Source organism: Oryzias latipes, chromosome 15, assembly GCF_053564925.1.
Source record: "Oryzias latipes strain Hd-rR chromosome 15, Olatipes_Hd-rR_3.1".
NCBI classification, from domain to species: Eukaryota; Metazoa; Chordata; class Actinopteri; order Beloniformes; family Adrianichthyidae; genus Oryzias; species Oryzias latipes.
The window spans coordinates 30,404,796-30,422,900 of record NC_136251.1 but is presented as its reverse complement, the minus strand read 5'-3'; the positions used below and the strand labels follow the sequence as shown (position 1 = coordinate 30,422,900).

The following is an 18,105-nucleotide window of genomic DNA, read 5'->3' as shown; positions in this document are numbered from 1 at the left end:
CTTTAATATAACTGAGTATAAACATACAAAAATAGTAATACAAAATTAAAAAGCAATAATGTAAAATTAAGCAATTAAGCAAAGATTCATTTGATACTACATTGCGCTTGCGCAGTTGTAAGGTTCGCTCAGTTGTTTTTTGCGCTCGTTCAATTAATGGCAGCCATGGAACGCCATATATTTGGTGTTTTTATTTATTTTTTTTACATGTTCTTGTCGCAATTTTGCTGTGATGGAGAACATATAAGTCAGGGATAATGGCCGACAAAGTGTGCATTATCAGAAATTGACGCACGCCGCTGGAAGCCGAACCGTCCGACGCAAAGCGTAAATTTAAAAAAATGCACACTTTGAAGGCCATGGTTCCTTACAAAATAAATAAATATTCAATCCGTTTTTAGTCCCTTATTCTTATAATTTGGGCCTAGATCGCCGTGGATATTTTCTTTTTAATCCACACCCAGCAGCCAATCAGAATAGAGTACTCACTCAGACCATAGTATAATGAAGAGCGTTCCTTTATTCAAGTTTTGGTGAATCGGGAGCCGACGAAAAATGCCATTAGCTATGACTTTACAGAGGGATGCACAAGCTTCCTGCTCCGCTCTATTCTGATCATCAACCGCAAGAAAATAGATCAAAATATAACCTGAGCGGGTTTTTAAATATGTTTTTGTACATCTGTAAAGCCGTTCTCTTGAGCTAAGTTTTGCATATACGTGTATTTGTTTTTATGTAGCCTCTGCTCCAGCTTGTCCTTATTTCTACCTGCTCCTACGATGTTCCAAACACAGGTTATTGCAAAACACAGGTACAAAGGTTGGAGCTTAGACCAATTACCTCCATTCGGTCATTCCTCAGACTGCGTTAGAATCTCAGAGTTGGTGTGTGTTATTTCAGAGACTCAAAGCAGCTGTTTTCTCCTTTTTTTTTACTCCCACTTTGTTCTGTCTGTTACTTTACTAATCTGTCTTTTTATGACCCAGTTATTTTGCTTTCTTTGCCTGCATGTCATAAAGTTTTTCTTCTGGAGAAGAGCCAGATGCTTTAGTTAGAGCTCACGGTGTTGCAATAAAAAATGATGTAGCTTACAAGTAGTTTTACAAGTAATCGGCCTGTCGTATAAAATACCTTTGGCACAGCTTGTTTATAATGGCGGTAGAAACATTTGAAAAGTCTAAAGTCACACCTTTTCTCTCACCGGTGTGTATATATATTTGATTGTTCAAAAGTAAATATATTCTAGGTGCAATATGCATGTCACCTTTTGCGGAGTCACTCAGTCCAGCTCCTGTATACAATCAATGATCAAAACGTCATATCTACACAAAAAAAGAATTCAAAATATATTTTTAAAGTTGAAAAACTATTGAATAATAATAGAAAGCAAAAGAAAAACGTTTATACCAAACAAAAAGTACAGAAGATGAAACATTCCTTTTATATAATCTACCAGTGTATCCTAAGCAGTTATTGTGTTGTGTACATGTGAAGATCAGAGTTGTGTGTTTTAAAGTGTTTTCGCATTCTGTAAAACCTTAAAATTCGATTTTGACATGTACAGGAAGCCGATGAAAGGAGACTGAATCTCGGGATCTTGTGTTTTGTACGATGTGGTTTGATCCTCAGACAGTACCTGACTTCATTCAGTGCTTTCGTTTCCTGTCCTCCAAAACAAAGGAGGAACAGGATTTGATAAACATCTCTCAACAACTCAAGATGGTGCCCAGAAAGCTTCTCTTTTGTAATCATTAAAGCTGTAATAAAGTGGCCTTTCCGTTTGCCTCCGCTGAGGCTTGTTTCTAACGCCCAGAGCAGATGGTATGTGATTTCTATGGATGAGGCACCAAGCTGGTATTGTTAGAGTACAAAATGCTCGTAGAGATGTGTGTTTTTGGTCTTGGCTGTGAGAATGCACCAGTGCTTGTTGATTATGTAATAAGCTTTGAAAATGACTTCTTTTTTTTTCTTTTGCTGTTTCATCATCTTCAGACTTTGGAGGAGCCCCCCTACCTGACGGTCGGGACCGATGTGAGTGCCAAGTACAGAGGGGCTTTTTGTGAAGCTAAGATTAAGACAGCCAAGAGACTTGTCAAGGCCAAGGTAAGTCGTGTTACATGTGCTCACGCCTTAAAATGAACATTTTTCAGTATTTTGGGCGTGTGAAGCTGCAGATCACCGGTCCGTTGCTTTGGTTGGATTCGCTCGGCTTTAATTGTTTATTTCCCAGCTGGTTTGAAAGGATATCCGGGTTGTGGTGATCGTTTAAATTGTGAGTTCGTCCTAGTTGAAGCTTAAATGCTTGTTCTCATTCCTCTGCATTTCAAAGCGGCCTCACCTGTCCGTGCTCTTCATGCAGCTGAAGTACAGACACTGCTCTGTAGTTCCCCGTGTAAAGAAAGAGCCGTGATGTTCATCTCTTCTGACACTCGGGCGGAAATGATCAGATGATGTGGCGTTTGTGTCGTCAGGATTGTGGGGAACACCAGTGGATGCCTGTAGATAAAATCCAGCAGTAGTCGAGCCTCAGTCCACGAATGAAGCACCAACCAAATGACTTTTTTGTTTGGTAGAAGTGCTGTGGTTCTGAGGTCTGTTACACTGATGTGTGTCTATTATTCACGGCTTGTTGTGAGTCTGAATATTTTACAGTAATTGATTCCTCGTCGGCTCTTTGCTTCATTAATCCTTGTCTGCTTGTTTAACAAAGTCGATGGTTACAGCATGTGGCGCGCATCTTTTGAGTGATTTGAACAGGGAGCGATAAGATCTATGTGACATTCTTCTTCATGATTATAATCTGCTCTACAGGACCTGTAAGAAGTTAATTAGTGCCGTGTCATTGTCACTCACTGAAGGGGTTTAACACACCTACAGTCAGTCAGCGCTGACCCTGTGGCTCAGCTGTGAGCGGGCTGTTCAGCGTTCAGGAGTTTCACTGCAAACAAAATGCAATTCTTAGGTAGGGAAATAGACCAGTAATACGTTTTAGTCCAGCTGCCCCCTACAGGTGGATACAGGTCAAAAAGGATCAAACCTGTACGTGGTACACTGGTGGCCCGGACAAAATATCAAGGTTGTAGATTGCACAATGAGCGCATAGAAACGAAAATATTCATGCAAAATGTTTTTCTACGGTCATGCTGTAGGCGACTGGTCATAGCAAACATTGAGGCTAGAGCTGGGCCATATAGAATTTTTACATATATTTTATATATAAATTATTTTGTTGGACTAAAAATACTTCCACACGGCAGAACTATCTGGGCCCATCCTTTTAACAACATAATCGACACTTGAGCCTTCATCTGCGTCCTATTCCCCCACGTTTTTTTAAACTTATCTTCAGATAAGTTAAAGAGTTTGTTTGGTGCCTCTGATGCTAGGTGATACTAGCAAGCTTGATACTACAGGTAACATTCTCCTGTTCACCCTAACTTGGCACTATCCTCAGTGATTGACCCTGTGATACTTAATTCTGTCTGGACAAGAGGCTCTTCTCTTGTGTCAGTAAAGGTTTAACCCCCGTACAGGTGTATGTGACCAAGGCTGTAAACATTGGGTGCACCGTATGTTGAAGGGGTCAGTTATGTGGCGTTGATGTAGCATGTGGACTTTACTCAAATGCATTATGAAATGTAGTACAAAACTGCTCGATGAATGCAAAGCAAATATGAAGAAAAAAGCTGTAGAATAAAGGATGTGATGGATGCATATTTGCATTTGTATGTATATTTACTTATCCTGCTTAAAATAGAGTAAACAAAATGTAATCGGACGCTTTAGCTATTACAGATTTGTTTCCGATCTGCTTTGAAATTACATTTTTAGTAGACAATACACATTTAATTTGTTGGTTAGAGCAAAAGGAAGACAAGTTAATGGCAGAAATAAATAAGTGACAACGCGTGGAAAGAAAAACTATCACTTTGAATAGAATTCAGATAAATAGATGTATTCAGAAAAGGTATTTTCTTGACTTGTGCTATGTTTTCATTGGATTTAGGATATGATGTGCTTTGGTTTCTGTGAGTCCTGCAGGAACTGAGTGTATCTGCGTAGATGCTGGGTGGTCAGGTGTTACTGATGCTGTCTGTCTGAGGTTTCAGATCGGCAAAATAACTCACAGTCCTGTGAAGAAAGGGACATTTTATTCCAGCTGGCAAAAGCGTTATTATGTCGGTAACAGATGAAACGGCGCCTTACTAAGCTCTTATCTCGGTTTGCTTTCGTTTTATTTATGACCGGACAATTCTGCTGCATCTCCCTGTTTATTTTTCTACCATTCATTAAGCTGATGAGAAACGGATCTGTTGTTGTTGCTAGTGAAGTTACTTTTTGGTCAAAAACACTTCCTGTTTTATTTAAAACTGTGTTTGGGTTTTTTTTCCATTATTTTTTTATGTCTTTTTGAAACCTTGAAAACCTTTGAGGAAAACTCAAACAGTTCCTGCAAACACCAGCATTTACATAAAGAGCCCACATTTTGATGAACACTGGAGTTAAGGGAACTATAGTCGTTAATGTGTTTTCTGCTTCTGGTTGTTTTGAAACTGTTCACCAAAAGTAGGTAGTAATAAGCCACAAAACGTTTTATTTGATTCATAACGAACGGTCAGACGTAGTCAGCTACACTGGGATGAATGTTTGATTATTTTATTTGTTTGCGAGATTCAGAAGAAGATTGTCTCAATCAAAAGTAATCTCAGGCTTCAGCCAGTAAAAAAGACCTGCTTTTGTCTATTTGAGGAAGATACTTTAGCTCTGACATCAAAACACACTTTGGAAGACTTCGGTCTTCAATGGGAAGAAGGTCGTTGATCTCCAGGCTCAGACTTATAAAAAAAAACAAATACAATTTAAAAAGTCAAAGAACTGAACTGTAGCCAAAGCTTTGCGGGGAAAAAACACACAATATCAGAATGAAATGATTCGTTGACACTATTTTAGAATCAATTTATTTGATTAGTGTCGGCATTAAACTTTAACATGTTGAGGAGATGGAGGTGTTTGAAAACCTGCCGCATATTGTCTCAAAGACAAATATCAGAGATGTTTTTCAAGCAGCTGGGATGAAGGATGCAGTAAAGCTATTTATGTGTCACAAACATTCATACTGATCTAAAAAAAAATACGTTTTTGTCGAGTTTAATGGAGGAAAACAGACAAAAATGTCAAGTTCCATATTGTTTATCCCTATTGGCTTCTACAGGATTCAAAGACTTTCAACAATTAAGTTACCTTTTACTCTTACTAGTGTAATTAGATTACTTTAGTTACTTCTTTTTGAACAAAATATGTGTTTAAATCAATTCAAATCAAAATTTATTCATAAAGCACTTTTCATATAAAAGCAACGCCAAGTTCTTTACAGGCTTAAAACTAGGGAAACCTTTTAAGGAATGCTCCCACAAACTCAACATAATGAACAAAAGTCAAAACAGAAATGAAACTGAAGCGGAAACTTCCTGAAGTAGAACTTCTTCAGATGACGCTAAACGACTTGAAGAGCGCCGGCCGTGTGGTCTTCTGTCTCTGTAATGCCAGATTGCCATGGAGAAGCAAGATTACCTCGGCGTGATCAGATTATTGTCCACTCGCTCAGGGGAGGATGCAGAGGCAGGGGAGGCAGGCGGGGTTGATGGGCAGACAGCATAGTCAGATGAAACGGTTGGTTTTAGCACCAAAAACTAGAGTTTTGCTCATTTTGTCTATTGCAATCATGCTAAACACGTTGGAAAACCTGCAAATGTCGTTTCTAATGGTCACGTGGTCATTTTTTAATTGTCTTTCTCATGCTTCCTGTCCTCTTTAAGGTGACCTTTAAGTCAGATCTGACCACAGCGGAGGTCCATGATGAGAACATCAAAGGACCCCTGAAGGTGAGGCAGGAGGATACATGCATCCTTTTTATTTAGCAGTTAGGATTTCTCATAGGGACAATAATAATTTCATTAAAGTTCAGGTTGCTGATCATCCTCCTTCATACCGAATGCAGAAGAAACCCGACAGTAATGGGTTCTCAAGCAGTAGCCTTGTAATTTCCCTTCAGTCAATTTGGATTCTTGCGGTTGCCTCGTTAGGTGAAGTAATAGTAATCATCTATGGACGAGCCGGGTAACAGCTGCTGATCCGTCTCACAGGTGGGTGCTGTTGTGGAGGTGAAGAATCAGAACGGAGTTTACCAGGAAGCCACAATCAACAAGCTGACTGATGCAAGTATTTACACTGTTGGTAAGTCCACAGCAAAGCGCTTGACCTGACCTCTGTCAAGCACCTGCACATAAATGCCTTTAACTTCCTATTTTCAGTCCATTTTAAAGAAAATAATGTCTTTAAAAGGCTGTTTCCATCTTTGACTGGCTTTAGTTTTAGATTTTCAAGCTATAGTTTTCATTTAACCTCAGAAAATTACAGTCATGGCCAAAAGTTTTGAGAATTACATAAATATTGGAAAAGACCAGTTCAGGTGTACCTGTTGATGCTCATCAAGAGAATACCAAGAGTCTCTAAAGCAGTAATCAAAGCAAAAGGGGGCTACTATGAAGAACCTACAATATGACATATTTTCAGTTGTTTCACACTTTGTTGTTATGTATATAATTCCACGTGTGTTAATTCACAGTTTTGATGCCTTCAGTGTGAATCTACAATTTTCATAGTCATGAAAGTAAAGAAAACTCTTTGAATGAGAAGGTGTGTCTGAACTTTTGGTCTGTACTGCATGTCTGACATGTACCACGGAAGACAAACGCAACATACATTGAAATGTGCAAAACGGCCTTTAGCTTGTTGGAGAACGGTCTTCCTGCAATATCCTCCTTCATTCTGAGAAAATGAACGTTATTTTCGGTTTTATTGTCCTCCTGGATGCAGTTTGACCTGGGGTTAACACCATTCTACTGTCTTTATTTTCACGCTAATTCTTAGTGTCATTTCTCTCTGCAGTTCCTACTTCACATGAAGTTAGATCAGCGTTTATGGAGTGTTGTGTTTGAAAAGTCCTCAATCAATCAGCAAAATCATTTCTCAAAATGTGTTGTCTTTCATTTTTGTGACGTTTTAACATTTTTCTCAGGATTGTCTTGTTTTTTTTGATTGAAAATCTTTATAAGTACAAGGCTGCATTGTGGGAAAATCAATATGTGCTGCCTCTAAAGCTGTTGAGATCTGAAGTGTTTTAACTGCCGTTTGTCACCTGAGATCACCAAGGAGGGGGGTTTCTTTACCCTCCAAACATCACAGACAGGAACTTCAACTCGCCGTTTAAGTTTAATTAAGAGTTGTGACATTTATTGACAAGAAAACTGATAGAAACTCCTAAAAACAGCCATGAGATTGGGTCATATTTACACAGGACTCATTAGCACCAGTGATTCTTCAGCCTAATAACTTCTGTGTCTCGTCTGCAGTGTTTGACGATGGCGATGAGAAGACCCTGAGGCGTTCCTCTCTCTGCCTGAAAGGAGCACGCCACTTTGCAGAGAGCGAGGTGCTGTATAGCATGTTTGATTTAAGAGCTTTGTTTTTCTTTTTTTTCAAACAACGGCACTTAAAGTCTTTGTCTCCCGTGCAGACCCTGGACAGACTCCCCCTCACCAACCCCGAGCATTTCGGCACCCCCGTCATCGGCAAGAAAGGCAACCGCGGCCGCCGGTCCAACCCAGTGTGAGTGCCGTCCTCCGCCGCGTTCAAGGGGTCATTTAAAACCCGGTGTAAGGATGTGGGGCGCCCCTGCTGGGGGGGGGGGGGGGGGGATGCTCTCATCAATAACAAGCATTTCAAATAAGGAGGGAAGTCTCATCTTCATTCCTGCACTTGAGGCTGGAAAAGAAGAGTCTCCCCTCCTCCTCAGGCAGTTCAATCATCCGATGTGTGTCGGTATGTGAGAGCACATTGTGGTCCTGCTTAGCCCCCCTCCAGTAAGGATTTCATGCACTGATGTGTGTGCTCCTGGGAGACAGCACAGTTTTCTGCAGGGAAAAGGGTTTATTTGGTAGAATTGTGTCTGCTCTATTGCCAAAAAAAAAGAAAACAAAACAGTCTTGGTCCCCATAATCTTATTTTCTAACCTCCCTCTTTAATTGCACTCGCAGAAAAGTCAATATTTCTCTAAACATTGATGCAATATGGACTCAGAATGGTCCCCGAGGCACATTGCTATCCTAAACTTGTTTCCATATGGTCAGTAGTTATGTCTGAACTCGTTAATGATGCACTTCAATCATACAGTTTACATTGAGACGCACGAGTGAACATCTGTTAAGGTTCAGGAAACCCTTTTGGAAAACGTGAAGCGGCATGAAAACAAACCTTTTTTGTTTCCTGATGGAATCATTTTCTATTGTTTTTTTTTCCTGCTATCGGCTCCTTTCCATAGTTTCTGCAAACCTGCAGATGTGTCGCATTTTATTTAAAAGAGAAGAACTGGTGATCAGGGTTTTGTTTTCACATGTGAGCATTAGAGGCCGCTGAAAGTTGTGGTTTCAGATTTCAGTGTCACAAAACCAGACTTCCCAGTTTGATGCATGCAGATAAAAACTGTAACAGTCACAGTTGTGAGGTCAAATCAGGATACGCTTAAAGTGAATTTAAAAAAAAGACTAGAAAAACATTTGTTGTGAACATAAAAGTACACATTCTAAACTTGAAAGACATCTTGAAAATCAGAAGAAAAAAATTAAATTTGACAAATAAATTTTCAAACTTCAAGAAATTCTGAAAACTTAAAAAAAAAAAACTATAAACCCCAAACTGTTACTACGGAGCCCGTGGACCTGACATGGGTAAAAAAAATAAACAAAACGTTCCCACGAAATATTGTTTTGTAGACACGAAATAATAATTTGTTTACGTGCACGTTGAGTCTAATGGCACCAAAAGATTGTGGGATGCGGCTGAGCATGGGTGTTTCTTTTAGTGCACCATGACTTAAGTGTCTATCAACTGAAGTGAGGTCCATGCTGTTTGGCTGCTTGAGTGTGTGTCAAAGCAATCGCGCTTGTTGCTGGACATAGAACTATGCAGGCAGTCTCCCCTCTGAGACTGACGGAGCGCACCTGGCGGCCGCTAAATAAGAGCATTAATTAGTCATATCATTGAATGAGTAATTCAAGAGGAGAAAAATAAAAAGAAGAATCAAACTGGGGATCTATTGATTGTCCCGATGAAAATAAAAATATATAAGATTTAGGATGATTGAGCTTGCTGCTTCCCCATACCGCAGCGGCTGTCCGTCTGCCGACATGACAAGCAAACGAGCTCCGGGTGGCTGCGGACCGCGCATTTCCTCGCCCGCGGAGCGACCGTTTCCTCGCCCGCGGAGCTCGTTTGCTTGTCATGCCGGCAGACGGACAGCCGCTGTGGTGTAGGGGGTTGTATTTTATTGTCGAAAAGGAATAATAATATTCAGGGCGTGCTGAGGTAACTTGTCTTTATTATCATACTGGTTAGCAGTCTCTTTACATCCGAAGGCTACATGCCTAATACATATCCCATCATGCATCACACATATCCCATCATGCATCTCGACCAATCAATGTATCGCTGTAACTGAGGTGCATTCAAATACAACAGGATAAATGTGTGGAAACAGCAAGCCATCTGTTTTTACGAATGACTTATTATGTGAATTATTATTTCGTGGGAACAAAATATTCAGTGGGAACGATTTATTTATTTATTTTTTTACCCATGTCAGGTCGCGGGCTCCATAGTTACCAATTTTTTTTTTAACAGCTGCTGTTTTGTATTAATTTTTTTTGTTTCATTTTTCTCTCCATTTTTGATTTCAGTCCAAAATTTACAGTTTCAGTTTAGACTGTTTGTTTTTCGGAGTTGACACTCATTTTTCAGGGGGGGCGGGCCTTTGAGGCTACCATTGACGTTCGGTCACAGAGGTTATGCAATCATTACCGAGCGCCACATCGGTGCAGGGAAAACACAGGCGGTCCCAACAACGGGCTGTGTTTTGGGACGGAAAAAGACATCAACAAGCTCCAGAAGTTTGACGCATCACCATAACCTTTTTCACCTGATGTCAATCATGTCCCAGTAGCCAATGGGCTCTATGCCCCGCCCCCAAACCCAAAGAACATGAAGTCTTAATTGAAACTGTAGATTTAAGACTGAAAGCAAAGAGGGAGAGAAATGAAAAAACAAAAGTTGAAGATGCAAAACAGCAGCTGTTACAGATAATCACATTTCATTTATTAAAAGGACTTTCATGCAAAACAACTTTTTGAGCTATAAGGGTTTAAGTGAGGTAAGTTTGAATAAAAAAAGAGCTATAAATCAAAAACTGTTACCAAATGCAATAAAACTTGTTTATTAGTAACAGCTGCTGTTTTTTTATTTTTAAATTTTTGTTTTTATTTTTCTGTCTCTTTGTTTTCAGTTCTCTATTTACAGGTTTTTGGTTTTACGGCGTTGACGCTTATTATACGTGTTTTAAAGGTTCTTCATCCTCAAACATATACTTTTTGTCACATTTCTAACATTTCTTTCAGGTTTACAATGTTTACCTCTCAAATTAACTTTCTTTTTTTGTTCACCTTAAACCTGATCCTGATTTGACCCCACACAAAGAGCTTTGTTCACAACATGGATTCACAGTTTCGCCGTTGTTGTTGTCGTCGTCGTATCCAGATGGATTTACTGCAGGCGAGCCAGAATCAGTGTTGGTTTACATGGAGCTGTGCAGAGAACAGGCTTACTGAGGCGTCAGAAGAGGACGTGGGATCTGTTTCCAGATCAGTCACGGCGGCAGGTTTAGCGTCTTGAGCTAAGCCTCTTCATTTGTACACTGATCCTAATGAGAGCGCTCATCAGCGCAGCCTTTATCGCCGTGATTAGAGCACAAACTGTCCAGCTCCGTCTTCCCAAACTGAAAAAAGATTGATTTAAAAACAAACAAATCAGGCCTTTATTGTACTTTTGCATTCAAATCATTGATTTATTGTGAAACATCAACCCCGTTTGATGAGAGACGACAGACATGGGGTTGACAATACGATGCATCTGGGAGCTGAAGAGGAGGAAATGTTGGCATTTCACACCGTGCAGTTATTTCCTGCTCTTTGCTGTTGACAAACACGATCATTGACCAAATGTTCTGAAAGTTCAAATGGTTAAAGCGGATGAAAAAACCCTCCCTTCCCTTCACAGTCAGGAGGAAGAGTCGTCTTCCTCCTCCAGTGAGGAAGAGGAGAACGACCAGCGGCAGAACGAAGATCTGTTCGGCAAGGTTGTCATGGTGGAGGGGGTCACCGGCAGCGACAAAAAGAAACCATCGTGGTACCCTGCTTTGGTCAGTGGACACATTATTTATTTTTTATTTTTTCCTTTTTCGTGGCGTTCCATCACAACGTCTGCTTTTCAAAGCCTCTGTAAGGTCATGTGATCTGATTCAAACAGCGGGAGATGTTTGGAGAATGTGGAGAATGTTCATACCTGTGAAGCCTGTCAGTCTGCTTCACCACTCTGCTGCTGACTCAGGAAAATGCTAAAAGTTCTCATTTGTTAATGCAATTCTTACAAGTAGAACTGGGGGGTTCAGGCCACACCCCCTGCCTTTAGCTGGTTTTGGCCGAGCTCCATGCTGCCTCCTTGTGGCCGTCCTCATAACTACCCAGCCCGTCATTGTTCTCTGTCGGGGGACGGCAGAGGGGTGGAGTAACGCGCCGACTGATGCCTCCGTCAACAGATGATTCCGTTCCAGCGATGAGACTCCGACGCTGCCTTGTTCAAGCGCGGAAGGAGCGAGTCTGGATGTGGAGGCTCAGCTACGCCTCGCAGCATTCGCCCTTCAACAGGGAGCCTGTGCTGCAGAGAGCAGGCGGGCAGAGCCCTGCTGGAAATCGGATCTCCATGACTGCAGAGCCGCCTCCTCTGGGTTAGACGCCACAGAGCAGCAGCTCTGCTCACATCTGCCGCCTGTTTGGGTTTTATGGCTGCAAATTTGGTGGCTCTTGTTTTGTTGTTTGACCACAGATGCATCTGTAATGCGCCGCTAGGAGTTTGTAGGAACTACAAAATGAAACCTTTTTAAAAAAATGTTTCTTTTTAAAAATGAGTTGTTTTTTTTCTGACGATTTGACTGTTCTGTTTTTTCTAAGGTCATCTCCCCGGACTGCCATGAAGACGTCGCTGTGAAGAAGGACACCATCCTCATCCGGTCTTTCAAGGATGGAAAATTGTAAGTGATGAGCTCCAAACATACTCACTCTGATGAAGGACTTCATTAGAATTCACCTCTGTCACCTCAGAGGTGAATTTCTAATGAACTCCTGCTGCTCTGCAGAAGCTATGTCCTAAGCAGCCACTCAGGTTTTAAAAACTGTTTGAAAATGGACCAAATAGATGACTGGAGTAGGACTTTAACGTAGCTTAACCAGTTCCAGTCTCTGACAGACTGTTTTTTGATGGCCGGTCCAAATATTATAAACGATAACCTCTTAGCTTCACACGTTCATTTTTCGTCGCTCTGTGTTTCTGCTGCGATTTCCATCGTCGGCGGATCTCGTTTCTGACTCATCGATTGCTATAAAATTGAGCCGTTTGTGTTTGTAATCAAAGAACTTGAATAAATCTGATGTTGCTACTAGAATGTTTTCACTTGGTGTGTCTCTGTAAAAAGTAGGTCATCTTATCATTAAGGTCAAATCTAAAACAATTCAATTTTTTTTTAGTAGGTTTGATGTAATGTCTGAGGATGAACTGCTTGTCCGTTTTTTCAGACATAAAAACTGACAGCATCCGTCAAACATTTATTTTCCTTCTGCCATGATGGTGAATGACAACTAGGAGTCATTCAATTAGATAAGTCAAGAAAAAGGTTTTTTTTTTTTGTTTTTGGGACAAAACAGCAACAAAAAACAGTTTTGCCCTAAAAACTTCAGTGTTTATTGTAGGTTTTCTGCTTCATTGAATTGTTATTCCTAAAGGAAGTTCTTTGGCTTATTTCATGCAGGAAATTCTTCATAGAATTTGCAAACATGTTGGAGGCAGTAAGGTTTTAAGGGTTTAAATTAATGACGGTGCTGCGATCCTCTATAAATGGATAGATTGTAACCATTACCAGCATCTTCAGCTGCTGCAGAGAAGGAGCTCTTATCACTTGGATGTTGGCCCATAGTTAGGTGAAGAGAACACCTGATGAGTGATAATATAGGAAAGGACTAAAAAGCGCTTGAAGTCGTGGAATGAAAGCGTCCTACAGAAATCCCAAAATACCTGCATAGGTCTATAAATCCGCGGTCCTCGACCTTTGTGAGGCAGGAAGGGTTTAACGTTTGTACGGAGCGGCCCGTCCGAGGCTGAAGTTTGCTTCAGGTTTTCTTTGTTTCCTTTCACTTTTAAAGGTAAAGTTTCTCTTCATTCTCTGTAAAATATCTTTCAATTTTATTCTTGATGACTGGATTTTGTTTAGGAGCCATTTTTTTCCGTTAAATGCAACTTTCTTCTATTTTGCTGTTGAAGACTGTTTTTTTCTTCTGTTTCCTCTCTGGGTCTTTTCTGCCAAAGAAACTAAGTTTTTTGTTTGTTTGTTTTTTGCTAATTTTTCTGGCTTGGGAGTTTCAATCTAGCATTCGGTGCAGCCGGTTTAACAAAGTAGCCGTTGGAAATCCGACATGAGCGACTTGCGTCAGCAATGAGTCGGATAAATCGTCGTTTTTCAAAATAAAATGCCCTTCAGAATCAGATTATAAATACACCTGAACAAAGCACATTTTCCCATTTAAAAGACGGATTCTTGGTCCAGGCCTGAATCAACAGTTATTCTTTCAACTGAATTCTTTTTTGTGTGCATTTTTGTTCAGTTTCATTTGTTTCTGTGGCCAATGATTTTAGTTACCATAAGTGTACTGACCTCTTTGTCCTCATATGAAGTTTAGAACCGCTGCCTTTCCTTGACTGAACTGAATCCCTTAGCTTCAGCAATCAACAGACCTTAATGATTTCCACGTTTGTGGAAAGCTGTTCACATTAAACAATCTGGGGGCCTTTTAAAATCCAGACTCGTGCATCATCTCCAGCATGGAGCCCAGACGCTGTCAGAACGTGTCCACAATGGCGGCTGCAGGCCGTGACCGGGTTCTTTTTAGGGTTAACACGTATTGCTCACGTATTGTAGACTCCACCTGAGCGGATGTGACGTCACGCTGTTCACATTTTAACCTGCTTTTCGCAGTAACCTTGTGCTCCGGAAGGACGTCCATGAGATCAACAGCCGTTCTCCACCTAAAGCAGACGCGGGACTCAAACCGGGTGAGTTTAGGAAAAGCCAGGACGGTCCGTTCGCGGTTCTTCCAGGTTCCAGCTGCAGTCAGGAGGCAGCCTGTGCTTTCACAGGAGGTTGACTCCCATTCTTAGATGTTGTCAGTGTTGCAGCATCTGCTTAGATGATCCTCGAAAGCACCTGTGGCGTTGTGCCTCGATGCTTCTGCTGTTCTGCACCGCCGCAGGTTCTGATGGATGTCCAGACTGTAAATGGCCCTGTTACTGCTCTATTTTCACAGTTTTTTTTGTGAGGAATGTGTAAACAAAAACAGTTCTCCCGCCCTGATGTTGGTGTTTGGTCGCCTCGCTCTTCCTTATGTTGGTCTCAGGCCGTAATGAGTGGCGCCGCCTGTGTTCGCTGCCTAATAACTCATGATGTTGCCGTCTGCCAGCTCTGGACGCAGCTCTGGAGTTCCAGGAGAAGACGGCAGTTCCCAGCGCCTGGAAGACGGAGGTGAAAGAAGACAGCTCCAGCAGCGAGGAGGACGACGAGGAGGAGGCAGAGGAGCAGGAGGAAGATGCTAACAATGAAGAGGAGGAGGTAGGCACAAAACGATTCAGATCCTCCTCTACCTGCATGGTTAAAGTGACAGAGTGCTGCTCCTGTCTGCAGGAGGAGGTGGAGCCTTTCCCAGAGGAGCGGGAAAACTTTCTGCAGCAGCTTTACAAGTTCATGGAGGACAGGGGTGAGTCGGGAGAAGATGTTCTTTGCTCCTCGTTGGTCACCTGCTCTGAACCGTGTCTCCTCTGCAGGAACTCCCATCAACAAGCGGCCCGTCCTCGGCTACAGAAACCTCAACCTCTTCAAGCTTTACCGGCTGGTCCACAAACTGGGGGGCTTCGACAATGTGAGCGCTGCTTCTGCTCACCAGGCTTTGTCACATTTTTCACCGTAGCTGACGGTCCGTGTTTGTCCGTGCCTCCTAGATCGAGAGCGGCTCCGTTTGGAAGCAGGTCTACCAGGACCTGGGAATCCCTGTACTCAACTCGGCTGCAGGCTACAACGTCAAATGTGCTTATCGCAAGTACGTTTTTTAAAATACAGCCTTTGTCTGGGTTCTCTTGGGTTTTCAAACCTTAAATTCCAGACGCTCTGATGTCAAAATGTTCAGATCCTTCCGGAGATTACTCTGTGCTTTTGGTTTGGCTCAATTTGTTGATTTTTGAAATATTAGCAAGTTATTTAAAGACGCATGTTTTAAGAAAAAATGTCTTTCTCAATCGCAAAATAATCTTTGAGTTTGAGAAATCGTGTCTTAGTGACTAGAACGTTTTTCTTATTCTATGAATTCTTGATAAGACCATTTTTACTACCCTATTGGTGAATTATTTTGCTCATTGAAAGACAATCTGCCACTGGGGTAAGAATCTTTCACTTTTTCCTGAGGCGCCTGTTTTTGCAGCATTGGCGTGCAGCTTTCACTGAATGTCTTGTTTATGTCCTTTGTTTTACGCGTCTTCTTTGCACAGGTTTCTTTTTCAACTGTGAACCTTTGCTGTCTTGCAGGTATTTGTACGGGTTTGAGGAATACTGCACCTCCTCTGCCATCACCTTTCGGATGGACCTGCCTGTCAAGCAGGTTTCTAAAGGGGAGGTGAAGCCTGCGGAGGCTGCAGGAGCAGCACCTTCATCCTCCACTGCAGAGGAACAGAAAGCCCAAATAGACGGGGACTCCGGCAGCGCTCGGTCCCTCCTCTGCAAGGTGTTTTTCCCAACTATTGCTAAGGTCTTTCCCTGAAACGTCTGACCGGGTGGTTGATCCAGACGTCATTCTGCGCAGGACGAGAAACCGGAGTCGATTCAAGCTAACCAGGGGAGCGAACCGTTGAAAGCGGAGGCGAAAAGCAGCAGAAGCGAGGAGGAGGATGAAGACGACGGCCCCCTGAGGAGGGACGCAGAGGAGGGCTCCTCCACGTCTCGCCTCGGGCCGGAGAACGTAAAGCAGGAGCACGACGAGGAGCAGGAGAGCAAGGACAACTCCGGGTGAGTCTTCCGGCAACATTTTCCCAACGTTCCCAACTCTGCGCTCATGGGACGAACCAGACGCAGGATTCCTGCAGGGAGGCGAAACTCAACTTATCTACAGGCCTAGAGAGCAACAACACCATTAGCAGATTAGGGGAAAAGATCCTTGTGATTTGATTTACACTAATACCCACAATCCACCAGTACCTGCTAACCAAACAGAGCGCAGCTCCCCTCTAACTAAGCTCTTACTTCCCCCTTCTCTTTGCTATATTTGTCTCTCGTGGTCGTTTCACCTGGCCTGTCACCCCTCTGTCTCTCTCTGTCTGGGTCTTTTGGGCCGGGGGGCGGAGCCTCCGAACTTTCTCAGCGTCCTTGCTATGTCAGCAGAAACATTAAAACACGCCAGTTCGCCGCAGCGGTTTTGTTCTTCTGCATCACACAGACACACATCAGCTTTCCATCACACACCGAGAGTGAGTCACCTGACCGACGGCTCCACCTGCTCCTCCTCTGTCCCTCCCTCCCTCCCTCTCAGGGAGGCGTAGCAGAGACGCCGCACCTTTCCACAACAGCAAACAGGCTGCGTGAATGGAGCTTCAGTCTTCCCGCCCCCTCTTGTCTTTCCTCTACCTTCTGCCTCTCTGTTTTGAGCTTTTGATGTGACGCCTTTTTTGTGTCTTCCATGTGTGTGAGTGTTTGCACCGAGGCATTAACCCTTTAGCTGCTGAACACTGCTTCCGTCGTTGGTTCGAGCGCCTTACCTGCGTGTTTGGCTGAGCTGCAGCTTTGCAGCGATGATGTTTGGGGTGCGATGCGGACTTGGTTGTTCTCTTCCTGGCGGTTGTTTGCAGTAACTCTGGGTTTTGCTCTGAACGGTCGGTTTTTTTGTTCCTGTCGGGTACGGCCTGGGCTCTGTGTTTGTTGGGCTTTGTCAGGCTGTGCTGCAGCGTTCAGCCTTGCATTCGTTTACTCTGCAGACACCCACAGATTGAACCCTGTCACGTGTGTTTAGTGTTTACAACCTGTACGCTGAGCTGAGGTGTGTGAGGAGAACGCATACTTATTGTAAGATGTGGCTAATTGCCGGATTCAATGTGGAAAATAATTCATGTATTTTATGGCAGGGAAGTGTTCAGTCCAGCCATGAATTACTGTCTAAATGTCATCCGTTAAACAGGAAACATTTACAGAGATTAGATGTCTAGATTGTTGTTCTTTGGCTTTTAATGTGCAACAGGATATTTATCCATTTATTAGGAGAAAACCTTAAGTTCTTCCAGTTGAAACTGTTTTTGAAGCTACAGTGGAGGAAAAAGGTATTTGATCCATTTCTGATTTTTCTTTTTTTGTAGGTTTTCCCCAATTAAAAAGAAATTTACAGTCTGTCATCGTGATGGTCGATTCATTTGAACAGATAGAAAATCCACTTCATTTGCATTTTATTGAGGGAATAACATATTTGAATCCCTTCACCAGATAGACTCAGTACTTTGTAGTAAACCTTTACTAGCAGCACAGAGGTCAGATGTTTCCTGTAGTTGGTGAGCAGCTTTCTGCACATATCAGGAGGATTTCTGCTCCACTTTTCTTCACAAATGACTTCTAAATCATTCAGATTTGGCGGCTGTCGCTTAGAAACTCTGAGCTTCAGCTCTCTACAGGTTTTCTGTAGGACTGAGGTCCAGAGACTGGATGGACCGCTCCAAGACCTTGATCTGCTTCTTCTCCAGTCGTTCCTTGGTTGTTTTGGGTCATTCTCCTGTTGGAAGGCCCATCCAGCTTCCATTTAAAGACTCCTGCTTTAGGAAAGGAGGTTCTTGCTCAGGGTTTGACGGTACATGCCCCCCCCCCCCCCC

General features: G+C 42.5%; 1 protein-coding gene across 7 annotated transcripts in view; it reads left to right on the top strand.

Annotated features, from left to right (window-relative positions):
- The window catches only part of arid4b (AT-rich interaction domain 4B), a 43,462-nt gene that overhangs the window by 14,118 nt on the left and 11,239 nt on the right, over positions 1 to 18,105 (top strand). For all 7 annotated transcript variants that reach the window (XM_078931538.1, XM_078931536.1, XM_078931535.1 and 4 more), the window contains exons 3-16: positions 1,993 to 2,103; positions 5,817 to 5,882; positions 6,144 to 6,234; positions 7,413 to 7,492; positions 7,577 to 7,668; positions 11,167 to 11,308; positions 12,117 to 12,196; positions 14,192 to 14,268; positions 14,673 to 14,821; positions 14,894 to 14,966; positions 15,034 to 15,128; positions 15,208 to 15,305; positions 15,788 to 15,983; positions 16,062 to 16,264. In XM_078931538.1, the coding sequence (XP_078787664.1) occupies positions 1,993 to 2,103; positions 5,817 to 5,882; positions 6,144 to 6,234; positions 7,413 to 7,492; positions 7,577 to 7,668; positions 11,167 to 11,308; positions 12,117 to 12,196; positions 14,192 to 14,268; positions 14,673 to 14,821; positions 14,894 to 14,966; positions 15,034 to 15,128; positions 15,208 to 15,305; positions 15,788 to 15,983; positions 16,062 to 16,264 (1,553 nt within the window). The remainder of the gene's footprint in view (positions 1 to 1,992; positions 2,104 to 5,816; positions 5,883 to 6,143; positions 6,235 to 7,412; positions 7,493 to 7,576; positions 7,669 to 11,166; positions 11,309 to 12,116; positions 12,197 to 14,191; positions 14,269 to 14,672; positions 14,822 to 14,893; positions 14,967 to 15,033; positions 15,129 to 15,207; positions 15,306 to 15,787; positions 15,984 to 16,061; positions 16,265 to 18,105) is intronic.